The sequence below is a fragment of the Daldinia caldariorum genome, assembly GCF_022478825.1.
Source record: "Daldinia caldariorum strain CBS 122874 unplaced genomic scaffold F4812scaffold_19, whole genome shotgun sequence".
In the NCBI taxonomy this organism is placed as follows: Eukaryota; Fungi; Ascomycota; class Sordariomycetes; order Xylariales; family Hypoxylaceae; genus Daldinia; species Daldinia caldariorum.
The window spans coordinates 570530-585211 of record NW_025953055.1 but is presented as its reverse complement, the minus strand read 5'-3'; the positions used below and the strand labels follow the sequence as shown (position 1 = coordinate 585211).

Here is a 14682-nt window from a genome sequence, read left to right as displayed (position 1 = left end):
AATAAAATAAAATAAAATAAAATAAAATAAAATAAAATAAAATAAAATAAAATAAAATAAAATAAAATAAAATAAAATAAAATAAAATAAAATAATAATTTAATAATTTAATAAATAAAGTATAAGCTTTATAAGTTATTTATTAATTAAAGTAATATTTTAATTTAATATTATTATAAAAATTAATAATAAAATATAATAAAAGAAAAAATTAAACTTATTAAAATCTTTAAGAATTAAAGGATTTAAAAGAAAAAAATATTATTATAAATTAATAATTAATGAAATTATTTTTAAAAATCAATAACTTTAAAATAATTATAAATTTAATTAAAAATTATTAAATATTTTTTATATATTTAATAATTTATTTTAAATTTATTAATTATTAATTTATGTTTTATATTTAATTAATATAAAAAAAACTTTAAGCTTTTTTAATAAATATTTAATTTATATTATTATTATTTATTTAAAAATTAAAATTTATTAATATTATATTTTAATAAATTTAAATGTAAATTTATTATATTAATTTATATATTATTTATTTTCAACTTTATATATATATTTATTAATAACTTTAAATAAATAAAAGTATTTTTTATATAATATTATAATATAAACATTTTTACCTTTAAAATTATCTTTATAATTATTTTTAAATACCCCTTTAACGCGTTAAGGTAGTAACTTAGGTTAGCAAGGTATACGTACCTCCATAGGTACCTAACTTTGGAGGTACAGGAAAAGGTACCTATTAAAAGCGGAGATTCAAGCTCAAACTAAAGGGATTGACGTGCATATGTAGCTCTCGACATGTTTCTCCCTGGAAGCTAGCTTAGGTACCTAGGTACCTAATCGGATCTTAGCAAAAATATTAACCACTACCCAATTAAAACTTCATTTTTTTTCTAGAATGGGCAAAATGGTGATCGCTAATTGTTACCTACAATATTCGCTAACCTATCTACAGTTAGGCAGTCCGGTTTGGAAAACCTCCGTCTGCTGGATATACAACGGTAAATAATCTTGCGTGGTGAAGTTCGCATCAATGTAGTAAGACACATGGCTAGAGCTATAGTTGGAGCCGAGGATAGCAAGAAGATCACTCTCGATACTAGATACACAACACAAGTCAGCAATGACGCCTCCGAATGAAAACCTTTCAACCTTTCATTCACTTTGCATATATTGAAAACTTACAAGTCAACAAACACAACGTCGACAACTTCTGCCGGCTGGCTATCGTTGAATCCGGCAACGGCTTGGAAGAAATCGGGAATTTCATAGTGTGGAATTTCGGAATGGGCAGTGTCGTCACCGTCGGTTCCAAAGTCGTCCTTTGTCGTATATCCCGCGGTTAAGTCGATGACCTGACGCCTTGAAATACGAGCGTGAGCCTGGGCGTAAGCGTGAGCCTGAGGCTCGAGCTTCTCTTCACGTCCAAGTTCCGTAAAGTGGACAGGGGGGAAGGGGTCGACACAAATGTCGCGTTCAATAGGAACGACGCCAACGTTGCGCTTCCGACTGGCCCCGGCATTGTTGAGCAATTCGGTCAAGTTTTTCGCGATGGCGTAAGGCACTCCTGCTATGTACAAGAAAATATCGCGAAATGGAGAGACGATGAATTGGTCGTCGTAAGTGAAAGGACCCTTATACATGTCGAACCGAACACTTCCCGTGTTGGCTATGATATATCGCGGTATATCTGTACGCGATTCGTTCACGACACTTACGGCTAACGCATCCGAGAGGAGAGGAAAGATGCTGCCACTGCCGTTGAAAGGCGCGCACGTCAGACAATAATCCTAATCAGATAAGTGTTATATCAGTCGACGTGCGCATAATATATAAATATATCCCTACGCGTGGGCGAAGCCACCGGTTTCAAGTCCGCACCCGGCGAGGACAATCAATTCAAGGGATTCGATGTAAAATGACAGAGATCAGTGTTGACGAACCTGAGGAACGCATCCGTACACGTCTGTAAGGTTAAGCTGCTTCCTGTCTTTCGTAATATCCGCCGTGACGGCCAGGCCGCTATGATAGTCGAAGCTTTTATTATGTCGCGTCGCAGCGTGGTACTCGAAAGTTCTGCGGTTCCAATCGAGATAGCGACGAGAGTATACGAATGGAGAAGTGGAATTCTTTATTGCTTTCCGAGTTGGATTAGGAACACCAATAGGACTGGGAAAGCTACCAGAATAGCCACTGTTTTTATTGTCGAACCCCGACATCGAGAGCCAACCGAGAGTTTCACAGTATCGGCCTAAGAGATTTATAAGATTCTCGTTCGTCGAGAATATGCGTTGGTTTCACCTACCCGACTCGAGCGCTGTGCTACTACCATCGAGAACAGCAAAATCTCGAATATGGCTATGGCCTCCTATATCACTGTTAACTACGTGGCCAATCTACCTCCCCTACCTCCGCTTGGATATGCTTGGATATAATACAAACCAATAAACTGGACAGGAGTGTCCGGGTGCACCGCACGAATCGCGTCCAAGACGATAGGGAAAGTGCTCGCCTTATCCGTCGGCCTGGCAGGGTTATGGCCTAGAACGACGAAGATGTCCACGGGCTCGGGATAATTGATGGCATCCAAAAACCATTTTTGCGTAACCATGGTCTTCGCAGGGATGACTTTAGAGACATTTGTGTTACTAGTAAAGTCAAATAACACGCCGAAAGCCATGATCCTAAGTCCATGCTTGGTTGTGAAGTATCGGTGCGTGTTGCCGATATACTGCCATTCCTTCGTCTGCCTGTTGAGTATTTGGACGTTTGATGTGAGATACTTCTCGCCCCAGTACGCCGATATCTCATCCAGAGCCTGGTAGGCGACTTCGGCCAGATACAATTCGTGGTTGCCAATAGCCAATAAGTCGTATTGGACCTTGTCGAAGACCTTTATCGAAACCTCGCCGTCCGGTGATGTAGCGTCGCTTAACCCGGCCCCATCGTGCAAATCCCCTGAGCATTCATTATATGAGCATAGCATAACTTTCAAGGCGTTAGGTTTAACTGACCAGTATCTACTAGAAGCAGATCCACGCCCATTTTACCGGCTTGGTGTTTGAAATGAGTCGAGAAGGAGACGAAGTCACCCCAATCAGCGCCATAATTAGCTTCCTTAAGGTGACCCTACCAAAAAAGAAGAAAGAAAAGTATTAGCCACTATTAAGGCAATCATGGGATCGGAATGGTGATTGTGCTTAGATCCTATAACTCTGTCGTATATATACCTCTAGCCATCCATGAGTGTCGGTCTTATGCCTCAAACATCAGCAATGCTGTCTTATAAAATTACCCGACGACGCAAAACACTCACAGTATGCAAAAAGTTCAGTTGACCCCACTGCAACCTCTCAAGTTAGTATATTTTATTTATCTTCTTATTCATAATTGTTTCTATAATAAACGTATAACTTGACCTCTAGAGCTCTCGTAGGTCCGTAGGTAGCATTAATAGCACCGGGCTGCATACGCTTCACGTGTCGGACGTGCTCGACGTGATCCACTGAACCCGAACAACCGGAGCATGCCGAAGCAATACGGGCTAGGTTTAGGGCTCCAAGTACAGTAGCCGAGTTGACGGGGCGCATCTTGACGGAGGTGAAACTATTAGAGGATGTCAAGTCTTTGTTGGCGGTTAAAACCAGACAGCCAAGCAAAACTTCGAGCCGCTCGGTTCTCAAAAGAAACGGGACAAGAGAATTTAAGTACAATTGGATGACGTTTGCCATGCATACGAAGATAAGGGCAATACAGGCATATACCTTGCACTAGGAGTGATAGAAATACGGCCTTCCTAATAGGGCAGGCGGCTAACTGATCATTGACTGCGCTTATATATACATAGTATGCCACTAATCAACCCCCCAGCTCCAACTCCAGCCCCCCCCTCTTTATTAATATTCACAGCTCAACGTTAAATACCTGCTTCGTCACCTCTTCTATATCAGGCCGGGGTGTTCCTGGGCGTGTCCTCTCGCCATCGGCGGGCTCCCCGATTCCCATCTGCCGAACAGCATCACTCGCGTGGAGCGTGCCCGCTATCCTGTGAGATCTCGCCCGGTAAGCGTTGCTAGGAGAGTCGTCCTCGAGGTAGAACTCCAGCCTTTCTGGTCTCTGGTCTAGCCGGAGTCTGCTATTGATATCACGCTCGAGGTTCCTTAGCACTTCGACGGCACGATGTCTGTTTACTGTACCGTGTGTGTAGAGCGATACGACCGTCCACGCTTCAGAGGCACTACTTCCGTAGTTCCCCGCGCCGATGCCGATGCCGTATGCGTAGAATGTTCGGTCTTCTCTACTGATATGCTCTTCTAAAAGATGATTGAGATCGTACATTGCTGGTAATATTTGTCGAAGAATTGACTGGTTCAAGTAAATGAGTTTTGTTTCGTTTTTGGAGATATACGGTTTATATATGTTTTGGTGGTTCGAACTAGAGTTTTGGTACGAGTTATATCAAGAGCAGAATGCTGTGAAGTTGAGAATGGTGGTGCATGTCACATCTCGGTTCCAGTAGCCGGTATAATTAAGCTGATTATAATATATGAATGGTTCACCCTTTGTTTGATTGCTAGGAATATGCCGAGTCAATGCTCCTAACGCTACTGAATACAAAGTTGTTGTTCGGACGATTTACGCTAGAGTGTTTGGCACAAAGAGACGGTTCGAGTTACAGAAAGGCCAACTTTGATTGTCCACCTGTATAGATTCAATGGTGAGTATAAACGCCTCGCAATATAGTTAAGCCTGGCGTATTATACTCCAACGTGAATAGCAGGTTAAGTGTTTGACGTAGACTGTGCTAAAGAGATGCTTTACTAAGGAGGTTTTCTGGGGGGTGAAGATGCGCAAAGTGTATAACTATTACAAACAGTTCAATGTCACTCTGAGAGCAGCCAGGGAGAAGATTGTTTGTAAAAAACGATTAAAGTATAATGAATTCATACGAACGCCTCATGAAAATAAGCCAGTAAAGGTGACAAACCCCAAGATTTATCCTAAAACCCCCCCACGATGTTATATAGCAAACCAATTAGTAACAGTAAATCATGACCCCCCCAAGCCTTACACCGTAAAGTCGCGAAAAATATTCGAGAATATAAACCCAAAGTTTCACTCCGTCGTTTGATATTTCATAAAATCATAAAAGGATGAAGTGGCCGGCTACAAAGATAAGTCCCGTGACGAGGGCGAACGCATTCGTGAATGAAGACGCGCCAGCGGATACAGCATAGGGAGGAGGAATAACGGTGCTGCCGTTGTTACCGGAGCCGGGGCAGCTGGGACCGGCGCAAGGGATGATAGGCTTGGGGTTGAAGCCTGGAGCAGGGCATCCGGGGCCAGAGCATGGAACAGGAACGGGGCCGGGGCCGAAGCTAGGGCACCCAGGACCGTGGCATGGGGGAGCACCAGGGTTACCAGGGCGAGGACATGCGGGACCAAAGCATGGCATGGAACCAAGGCCTTCTGGGCACCCGGGACCAGCACACGGGATTGGGACTGGCTTGGGACCGACGCCGGAGCATGGGCCGGGGACGACTGGCTTGGGATGGGCGGGAACCTTGGTTGGGTAAGCACCTGGGTTGCCCATAGGATAACCAGCTGGCGTAGCAGTGACAGTGGCAGTAACGCCGTTGCCGGTGATGCCGACTGTGGGATACCCGGTGGGCTGGATGCCGGGGCAGGTGATCTCAATGGCAGTAGCAGGGTGACAGACGGGGCAAGACACGGTGGTCACGACGAATCCCGGAGGGATGACAGAAGGGACGTAATCAGAAGGCTTCCCGGTGCAGGTCTCGGTGACGGTGTAAGTAGCCATCCACTGGCCTGTCTCACAGGCAGCGGGCAAGACAGTCTCGTAGACAGTCGTGTAATGAGTTTGGGTGACCGGCGAAAGCATGGTCTTCGTCACTGGAGTCAGGACGGGTGTCAATGCAGTCGAGGTGCAAGACAGGAACTTTGCGGTGTTGGTCGCGTTGAAGTAAGGCATCTTGTAGTAGTTGTTTGTTTGTTCTTGTTTAGATAAGACGAGTGAGTATGGAATAGTTAATGAGAGTTGAAATGAAAGTAGTAATGAGTGACTGTGGGTAAGTAATAAGGAGCGACTGTAATGAGTGAATGAACGAAGGAAGAACTGATGATGCTGTTGATGCTTCTACACCAAAAGGGATTCCGAGAGAGACCGAGGATCTTGTCATTTTTATATGCAAGATGGCCGTAACCAACATGACGGACTTACACGCGCATTGAGTAGACTGAATATTTTGCAAATAGAATCACAACAACGATTTGATTCTTGCTAAGATTAATTTACGCGGCAGAAGAATGGTTTAGGATTACAAGGCATTCCTCTCTAACTCGACTACTAGTCATCGAGTCACGGCTGATGAAAACTTAGCAGATGGGATACGGCAGCATTTGAGACATTCGGCTGAGACTTGCCATGCTCAGGCTCGCGCCCACGCTTGACCAGCTTTCATTTAAACCTCCCACACAAATCAGTCAACAATAACAGGAATTGAGGCGCTTCATTTCTGGGCCGGAGTGCAACAGTGTTTAATGCCTTTCAGCTCATGTTCAATTCAATGATGCTCGTCTACGTCGCGATTGGTATGTTCCCTCGTTTTTTCGACATCTCCCGCACACAGTCCGAGGACGTTCGGGAGACTTCCTAATAAGGAATTTAATCTCCAGAGTGATTCCCGATAATGAGAATGGCAACTCGTCACTGTGAGAAATTCGAAATGACGGTCGTGGCTACTCTGTGAATACTTTTTGATCTAAGGAAGAAAAAGAAGAAAAACGAAAGCAAATTTTCGGACGGCGAAAAATTTATTTATTCGAGTTCGGCCGGTGGGGCAATGGGGCTAGGTACTACCTAACCTAGGTAGGGTACGGTACCTCCTTACCTGCGCTTCCACTTTTAGTGGAATATTCTAGTCAACTAAACGTACTAATACACTACCTAGGTACAATACGGTTTACTTACCTAAGTGTATTCATTGTGGGGTCTTGTCTCGCGCGCCTCATCCTTCAACAATCAAATTACATTCACAATACCTTAGGTAGTTATTTACAATACATAATACATGTCAAAATGCCGGCAGACGATTACGTGACGGCCGCTGGAACTGGCGCACTCAAGCTAAAAGGTGGGAAAATTCAGAAGACGAAGAAAAAGAAGAAAACCAAGACTCCAAACCTCGAGCATTCCCTTACTCCAGGAGAAAGTTCCAACTCCAAGCTTAAGGATGTCGATGATCCTCGGGAACGCGACACCAAAGATGCGGAAGACGGTGATGGTGATGGTGACGTAGTCGAGCACAAAACTGAAGCCGAGCGTCGATACGAAGAAGCTAACAGAAAGAAAGTATGTCCTTATTCAACCCTAGTCACGAACCACAACTTGAAACCACAACTTGGAACTGACCTTAGTTTTCTTATCTAGATGTTAAAGATGCTCGAGGACCCAAAGGTAGCTTCCGAGTTTCGAAAGACCCATAAAGAGAGAGTTGAAGGCTTAAACACATACCTCTCCAAGTTGAGCGAACACCACGATATGCCTAAGATTGGCCCAGGATAAGCTACCTTCCTTGGAGCTCGTCTGACCTGAGAAATTACCGACCTAACCTAATAATAATAAACCCCCGTCGAGTCGAGTCTCACGTCTCATGATGATCATGATGATTATGATCATCATCAATCTGCCCAGTACCTAATTATTCACGGAATGGCTTTACGAAATGACTGCTACAATTATTGTATAGAATATCTTTTGTTGTTGTATACGAGTGGATTTTCAGGGGTCCTCAACTTTGACATTCTGTATACATAGTACCATAATACATGTAAATGGCTTGTCCCGAACGAAGATACATAAAATTCGTGAATTAATTAATTACTCCGCAGATAATCTCGTCATATTCGTTAATAAACTTGACAGACTTGACCCTGCGAGCTCTGAGCCGACCCTTTTTTCTATATACCCGAAGTGTTTTATCTTCCTTCACTCCCAGTTCTAAATGAATGTGGATGCCGTCAAGTTTCCGCGTATGCAAGTGCCGGCGCCGATGATTAAGAAAAAACGATTCGCTCTGATAATGCTGCTGCTACGTGCTAACGCTAAACTTCAAGACTGGAAAGAAAGACGATTCGAATTGTGAGAGCTTAGGCGAGGAGAGCTCCACCGACAACGACACCGATGATGACCTCCACTACTGGCCTTCTGGCAGGCAGCACAGCAGGGCCAGATTGCAGGCTTCCCTCGGCTTCTGAGGTCTGGCTTGCTTCTTCCGGTGCCCCCGGAGTCACCACCTCAACGGATGTGATCGTTGTCTACAGGGTTTGACTAGTTAGCCACGTTCTCTCCCCTTGCTAAGATAGCTATAAATCTGCTTGAAACCTAAGATGTAAAACTAGAGCATACGCTGCTGCCGCGTTGCCCGAGGTGTACCATAGGATGAAAACAGGAGGTAGAATGGGTAATGGAGTAGGGCTTACCTTAGCGCCTCCGGGAAGCGTTGATGTGAAAGTGGATGTCCTGTGCGCCCTTGTAGTGGTAGGGGCAGAAGTGGGTGTCGTCGGGGTTGTTGCTGTTGTCAGGGTCGTGCCTAGATAATGGTCAGTTTCATGCAACGTACGTTCAGAGAACATGTCTAGAGATTGGTATGCGTACCGGGAATGCTTGTCGTCTCAGCAGAAGACTCCGAAGTCGAAGTTGTTGTCGAGTCCCTGGTAGTGCTGGTGACTGTAGTAGTTACCGAATTAGACGTAGATGTCGGGGCATCCGAGGTTGACTCTGAAGTAGCGGCTGAAGTCGATTCTGTCGTCGATTCCGAGGTATGCGTGGTGGATTCTACAGAGGTGGAAGTCTCTTGAGTTGTGGTGCTATCACTCGTAGGGGCTGCAGAGCTAGAGCTAGAGCTAGAGCTAGAATCCGCGGTCGCAGAAGTTGCCGTCGTAGTGATTGTCTCGTTGCTAGACTGTCTCTTCGCCATCTGAACGATGGACGTCGCCAATTCCGGGTCATTCGCGTGAACCGCCTCCATGGCCGAGCGGTCTGAGTCGTAGACGCCATGCTTGTAGGTGCCAGGGAAGTAAGCATGGAGAAACTCGTGGATAGCACGGGGAGATGCCGAGTTCAATAGCCGGGAGAAAGTTGAGTCGTCACGGACTACAACGTGCTCTGTCTCGCTTCTGGCTGTCTCCTCGCCAGAAGGCGTTTGGTGTAGGACAGCACTGGCTAAGCCGGCGGTGACCAGGAGGCTGAGGAACAGAGTGAGGAAGTGGCGCGGTGAAGGCATCTTTTCCGTTAGACGATGTCGAATGCAGCGTTTTGTTTGAGTTGGTGTATAAGCTGCCTGTTCACCTAGGAAACCCTTTTCGGAGAGAGTAGAAGTCATATTGAAAAGGGACAATGTTTGTTGATTGGCACGCCCGTTTTTAAGGTAAGCCGACTGGATCAGTTTCCGTAAAGCGAGAGAGCTAATGCAGACTATTGCAGAAAGACGCTTGGACTTGGGCAGTGGGCAGTGGGCGGCAAGATTTCGGGGGCGACGACTAGAATTTGGTAGGGTACTATCGGTACAGATCCAGTAGCTCCACGGGTTTTATTGCATGCTTTGAGAGGCTTGATGCTTATGGCGTTATCGTGGTAGAGCCCCGTATTAGAGTTGCACAAAATAAGAAGAAGCAAAGCTCGCAGAAAGGTCGACGAGAATACACTATGAAAGAACCCAAGGTAAAGGAGACCGAAGCAGCAAAGTATTAGGAGGTAGTTAGTTGGTGTATAGGCTATTCCAAGTACATGACCTAAAACACGAGTTCGTATACACAGTACGCTGCTACCTATGATCCCCTGGATAGCGTGGGCTTTGACGTGTACCGATTTGCCGGATGCTGTGGAAACCAAGAAGGCAAAAACGGGGCCGTTATGATCTTGTTTTCACTCACTGGGAGATGTGTAAATATATACCTAATACCTAATACCATATCTGCATGTATACCTACATATATATAGGATGTATATATATATACATAGTAATATATATCTACCTACTAGGTAGGTATACATAGTAAGACATCATGGCTGATAGCTTGATCCTCAACGATCAGTGGGGTCACACTGTAGCAAAATTCAACCTGACACACTGTATTGTACGATGTAAGGAGGCTTAGTTGAAATTCCCGTACTGTGATCATGGTGACGTAGCTTCTGTTGAGAATACGAGGTTTCTACTGTTTCGTCTAACACCCCACTCTAGGTACTAAAATGTAAGCTCCTCTCTCTCTCTCCTGTTACTCCTGTCATGGGTGGTGAGCTACACCCGTGTAATGGCACCGTCTATTCTGAATCAGGGAAGATCCAGGCGACAAGAAGTAGAATTGCTGTTTCAGAACAAAGAGAGCGAATGAAATTTTGCCTGCTTACATGTAAGTCGCCATGTCGCTGCGAGGTACATGTACCGTGTAGAATGGCAGATTGTGACATTGGGAGTTAATCTGCTATATATAGCACCCTGGCACGATACGCCCCCCCGGATCCTGGCCAACCCAACCGCGAGAATAAACTCAGGAACTTGGTAACTTTGACGATATGGATGTTGATTTATCGGCTTAGCCCTTCTTTTCATGAATCTGATTCGTCCGGCTTGTCTTTTCCAATGCGATATTTGGATAAAATGTCTCAGTCCAAATCTCGTCATGTCTTATCTTTAATGCATACCTAACATACTATGTAGCATTAGCCGCCACTCTGCCAAGTCAACCCCTGCGGCCCTGCGGATTTGGTAGATCAGCGGCTACAGGGCTGAAAACTTGGCACGGTTTGCCGCTCGTAGTAGTAGGGGTTGGCTGGTTGGATGGTGATATATGTTATATATGACCTTGACTATAATAAAAAGTGGCAGCTACCATGAGTATAAAAGATATATATATAATCGATTAACTCGCGATCAAAACTACAAACAACCTTTTTACATAAGTAGTTATAATTATCCTATGCGACAAATGTACTTTGTCAAGATCTGGTAGAAAGAGCTGTTGTTTGCATTTACCAATAATGTCGTTAGGCGGGATTATTTGATGTATTTGGGTTTCACCAGCCACATAACATCACGTGTAAACGCACGACCTGGGCAAGTACATAGCACCTAAGTAACTCGGTTTAGGTAACTCCCAAAGGTTGTCAGGATTAGGTAAAATTTCAAAGATCTTTAAAAGTTGTTTTTTTTTTTAAGTACGTAACACCGACCCCTAATCGTACATTTTCACAACTTTATCCCCACGATACGATCATTGTTCTTGCTTAGCTGGGACTGAATGAATCACCTCCACGTTGCGCGCCTAAGGTGTGCCTGTCAACTAATTGGGTCTCGATAATGCCTGAGCACCTCGACCCGCCTTCACAAGATGCTTTGAGACTTCTCTCACGATCTCCACATCCCTACTATCGCCAACACTCCGAGCTACTTGAGCCATCCGACCGCTTGACCTATGCAACCTCAAAAGGAGACGCAAAATCCGTCCCGCCCGGCGTTGAGAGAGAGGTTACACCGAGTAGCGATAGTGGCACCGAGGCTGACGATGAACACTTCCTCAAAGGCTTGCCGGCGCCTAAAAGGTTTCGGAAGGGATTACGAGGACGCAATGAAGCCCTATCGGGTAGCTCGACCCCGATACCCTCGCCTGCCGTCCTTGAGGAAGAAGGAAGACAAATGTCCTATAATATGAAGAAAGATGACATAATTGGCAAAAGACTCAAAAGTCCCGCCGACAAGGCGCGGAGGAGGAAGGAGATTGTACGGCGCTCTATCGAATTGCTACTCATCGGATTCCTAGGTGTTGTGGTTTGCACAAATACTCACGTCCAATCCGTACTTCACAGATGGGATCGAGGTGTGCCTTACCCCCATTCCCTTCTATGCAGCTGGCTTGCTTGTTAGAAAGATGCTAATATAAATCTAGAACTATATGTCTGGATAGGGGTATCACTCGTTCTGGTGTTACTTTATCCCTTGCGACTCGTGGTATGGGCTTATTGGTATCGGACGCCCTCAAGGAAAATCCCGATATCTATACCACCATCTTTCGACCCTGCACCGTTATTATACCCGTCAGCTATCACCATCTTCGTCTCATTACTTCTTGCCGCTGATCATGAGGCTATAATGCTGCCTAGCATTATCCTTGCTATATGCTCTTTACCACCGGCCGCCCTTCCCACCTTGTCCAGTGCCGGTCCAGGGTGCGACTCTCTGCACTGGGTGCTCTCATGCGCACCCCTACTCTTAAAGCGGGCTTCTTGGGGACTGCATGGCGCCCAGACGAATGCCGGAGAAATCGAGGTTTCGTTGGCATCTATCTCATTCGAAACTGCGACTTTATTGTATCCATTACATCAAAATCTCTGCTCGGTCTTACTTACCCTAACTACGACTAGTCTTCTGACAGCTGAACTACAATTGTTATCGATCTCGCTCATCGATCTTTTATTCCTCGCATCTTCACCACAGGCCGTGATCCTAAAGTCACTACTCTGGGTAGGAGGCCTTGATATTCTTGTTCTGTGTGGTCAAACCATCAGATGGGGGATCTCTTTGGCTCGTGTACCAAAGTGGCGTTTTAAAAGGACCCCTAACTCCTCTAAACCAGCGCCTTCTTTCTTTTCAAGCATCATGCCGTGGAGGAGAGTAAGACACGATTTGTTTCATGCCCCAGTAGATAGCTCTTCCTGCAGTTCCTGCGAAGCATTTGACGGCCCGGAAGACAGCGACGACCCAGTATCTACTGCAATTAGAGGATCTAGTCGCGCCAAAACCATGCTTGATGGCGTTGGTTCTGCGGGGGTCGAGGAAAATTTACCCCCTACTATCAACATGGGTCAGAAGTTCCTGCCCAATTCTGTAGAAGTGAAGTCTGGATCGACGCCGCTTCGTAGACACACCCTAACTGGCGTAGACAATCTACCGCGCAAATCTCATACACATACGCCGTCCGGTCGTAGGAAGCTCAATGCCTCTCGCTCCGTCCGTGCTTTCTTCTTGCTCACGCAGAAACAGGCTACAACGCGAAAGTGGATTTATGCTGCATATGTGTATATATGCATTATAGGTGCTATATTTCTTCCTCTTCCATTTGTCGGTGTCAAATCTGTCATTTCAGACGACGCACTTCGCGGTCACGAGCCTGTGGGATGGGCTTTGGGCTATTTGTTCGGAGATCTACCTCAATTTAGGTGGGAAGTTGTCAGCCGGAATTTAGAGCGATGGGTATGCCTTCCCCCAAGGCCATCTGGCGAACTTGAGCACCCCGTTTCGTTGGGTTGGATCAACGATCTCCGTCAGCTATATTTTGGCCAAGCCAATACACGCCTCTTATTAAGCGCGTATTTTATAAGTGTCATTGCAATTGGATTGATAGTGGTATTTCGGCTATCACCTATATATGAGGTAGATACACGGCGGAAGGTTTTCCATTTCATGATGGTTGCTATGTTCCTGCCGGCTACTTACACAGATCCAACGTTTGCAGCTCTGGCACTGTCTGTCGTCCTCGCTCTTTTCCTCCTGCTCGACCTCCTTCGCGCGAGCCAACTTCCGCCACTCTCGAAACCGCTAGCTTCTTTCCTAGCTCCGTACGTCGACGGGCGAGATCTTAGAGGCCCAGTTGTTATCTCGCACATATTCCTTCTTATCGGTTGTGCAATTCCACTGTGGCTCTCGCTAGGTTCACTCCCGCGGGACGGGGTTGGATGCCTGGACGGCTGGGAGGTGCCCACGAGAGAGGTCAGTATGGTATCGGGTGTCGTGTGCGTAGGGTTAGGCGATGCAGCCGCTTCTCTGATCGGACGACGTTATGGGCAGCGAAAATGGCTGTGGGGTGGTGGTAAGAGTCTTGAGGGAAGCGTTGCCTTTGCCTTTGCCGTCTTCGCGGGACTCGCAGCAGCCCGTTTGTGGCTACGCATCGGTGAATGGCCTCAGGCGAATGGCAACCTGGACACGTGGAGTGTCGCAGCCCAGAAGATGGGTATATGCGCCGCCACGGCTAGTCTCACAGAGGCTGTCCTAACTGGTGGTAACGATAACGTGGTGGTGCCTGTGGTCCTGTGGACATGTGTAAAAGGTTTTGGCATTTAGGTTGCCAGTGGTGGTGAAGGGTAGACGATAAGGGATGAGATGAATGAATGAATGAGAGTTCGGCGTCCGGTCTGAAAAATTCGGCATTTACGAGGCCTCCCAAAATGGGGTTAGAAGGTAACAATCGGCAGGCCTGACTTATAGACCAGATACACCCGCCAGGCTTTGGCTGGCGTTTATTAATGCTGTGACGTAGATATATCGTTGCATAATGAATTAAGAAAAGGCGGAATGAGCTAAGAGCAACCACCGTGATACCTATCGGTTGACAGTGAATGAATTAATTAAGCTATACGGTTTATTGTGGATTAAACGGCATATCCGGGTTCTTTGTGCGCTAGATACCGGTGTTCTAATTACCCCGTGCTCCTTAAGCTGAACCCGGATTCATTCCATAGGCAGTAGTAGGTACTACGTGTGGCCGTGTGCCTACCTACCTAATGTATCTTGTAGCGGACATACGGTGCAATATACTGTGTCATGTACACCTACGTAGTCCAGTCCTAGGCTACGGTATTCATGT

At 45.7% G+C, this 14682-nt stretch overlaps 6 protein-coding genes across 6 annotated transcripts; 2 read left to right on the top strand and 4 right to left on the bottom strand.

Annotated features, from left to right (window-relative positions):
- Positions 1 to 518: 518 nt before the first annotated feature.
- On the bottom strand, positions 519 to 3786 carry F4812DRAFT_442825 (Metallo-dependent phosphatase-like protein). The gene is made up of 9 exons (XM_047935347.1): positions 3441 to 3786; positions 3338 to 3364; positions 3252 to 3275; positions 3036 to 3150; positions 2464 to 2979; positions 2327 to 2389; positions 1965 to 2272; positions 1207 to 1811; positions 519 to 1120 (listed from the first exon to the last, which is right to left on the bottom strand). Exons 1-9 carry the CDS (start codon positions 3750 to 3752, stop codon positions 967 to 969), a joined length of 2124 nt encoding a protein of 707 aa, XP_047786949.1. The 5' UTR covers positions 3753 to 3786; the 3' UTR covers positions 519 to 966.
- A 116-nt stretch (positions 3787 to 3902) lies between these two features.
- F4812DRAFT_442814 (uncharacterized protein) lies at positions 3903 to 4685 on the bottom strand. Its single transcript, XM_047935346.1, has one exon. It carries the CDS (start codon positions 4357 to 4359, stop codon positions 3925 to 3927), a length of 435 nt encoding a protein of 144 aa, XP_047786948.1. The 5' UTR covers positions 4360 to 4685; the 3' UTR covers positions 3903 to 3924.
- Positions 4686 to 5158: 473 nt separating this feature from the next.
- Positions 5159 to 6309, bottom strand: F4812DRAFT_161369 (uncharacterized protein). The gene has a single exon (XM_047929830.1). The coding sequence runs from the start codon at positions 6011 to 6013 to the stop codon at positions 5165 to 5167; it is 849 nt and encodes a 282-aa protein (XP_047786947.1). The 5' UTR covers positions 6014 to 6309; the 3' UTR covers positions 5159 to 5164.
- Positions 6310 to 7120: 811 nt separating this feature from the next.
- On the top strand, positions 7121 to 7606 carry F4812DRAFT_462688 (DUF1754-domain-containing protein; the record flags this gene model as incomplete). Its single annotated transcript, XM_047938086.1, has 2 exons — positions 7121 to 7393; positions 7472 to 7606. 2 exons carry the CDS (start codon positions 7121 to 7123, stop codon positions 7604 to 7606), a joined length of 408 nt encoding a protein of 135 aa, XP_047786946.1.
- A 224-nt stretch (positions 7607 to 7830) lies between these two features.
- On the bottom strand, positions 7831 to 10064 carry F4812DRAFT_161307 (uncharacterized protein). Its single transcript, XM_047929829.1, has 3 exons — positions 8699 to 10064; positions 8524 to 8633; positions 7831 to 8358 (listed from the first exon to the last, which is right to left on the bottom strand). Exons 1-3 carry the CDS (start codon positions 9423 to 9425, stop codon positions 8191 to 8193), a joined length of 1005 nt encoding a protein of 334 aa, XP_047786945.1. The 5' UTR covers positions 9426 to 10064; the 3' UTR covers positions 7831 to 8190.
- A 1135-nt stretch (positions 10065 to 11199) lies between these two features.
- F4812DRAFT_442805 (uncharacterized protein) lies at positions 11200 to 14571 on the top strand. The gene is made up of 2 exons (XM_047935345.1): positions 11200 to 11919; positions 11989 to 14571. Exons 1-2 carry the CDS (start codon positions 11403 to 11405, stop codon positions 14157 to 14159), a joined length of 2688 nt encoding a protein of 895 aa, XP_047786944.1. The 5' UTR covers positions 11200 to 11402; the 3' UTR covers positions 14160 to 14571.
- The last annotated feature ends 111 nt before the right edge of the window (positions 14572 to 14682 follow it).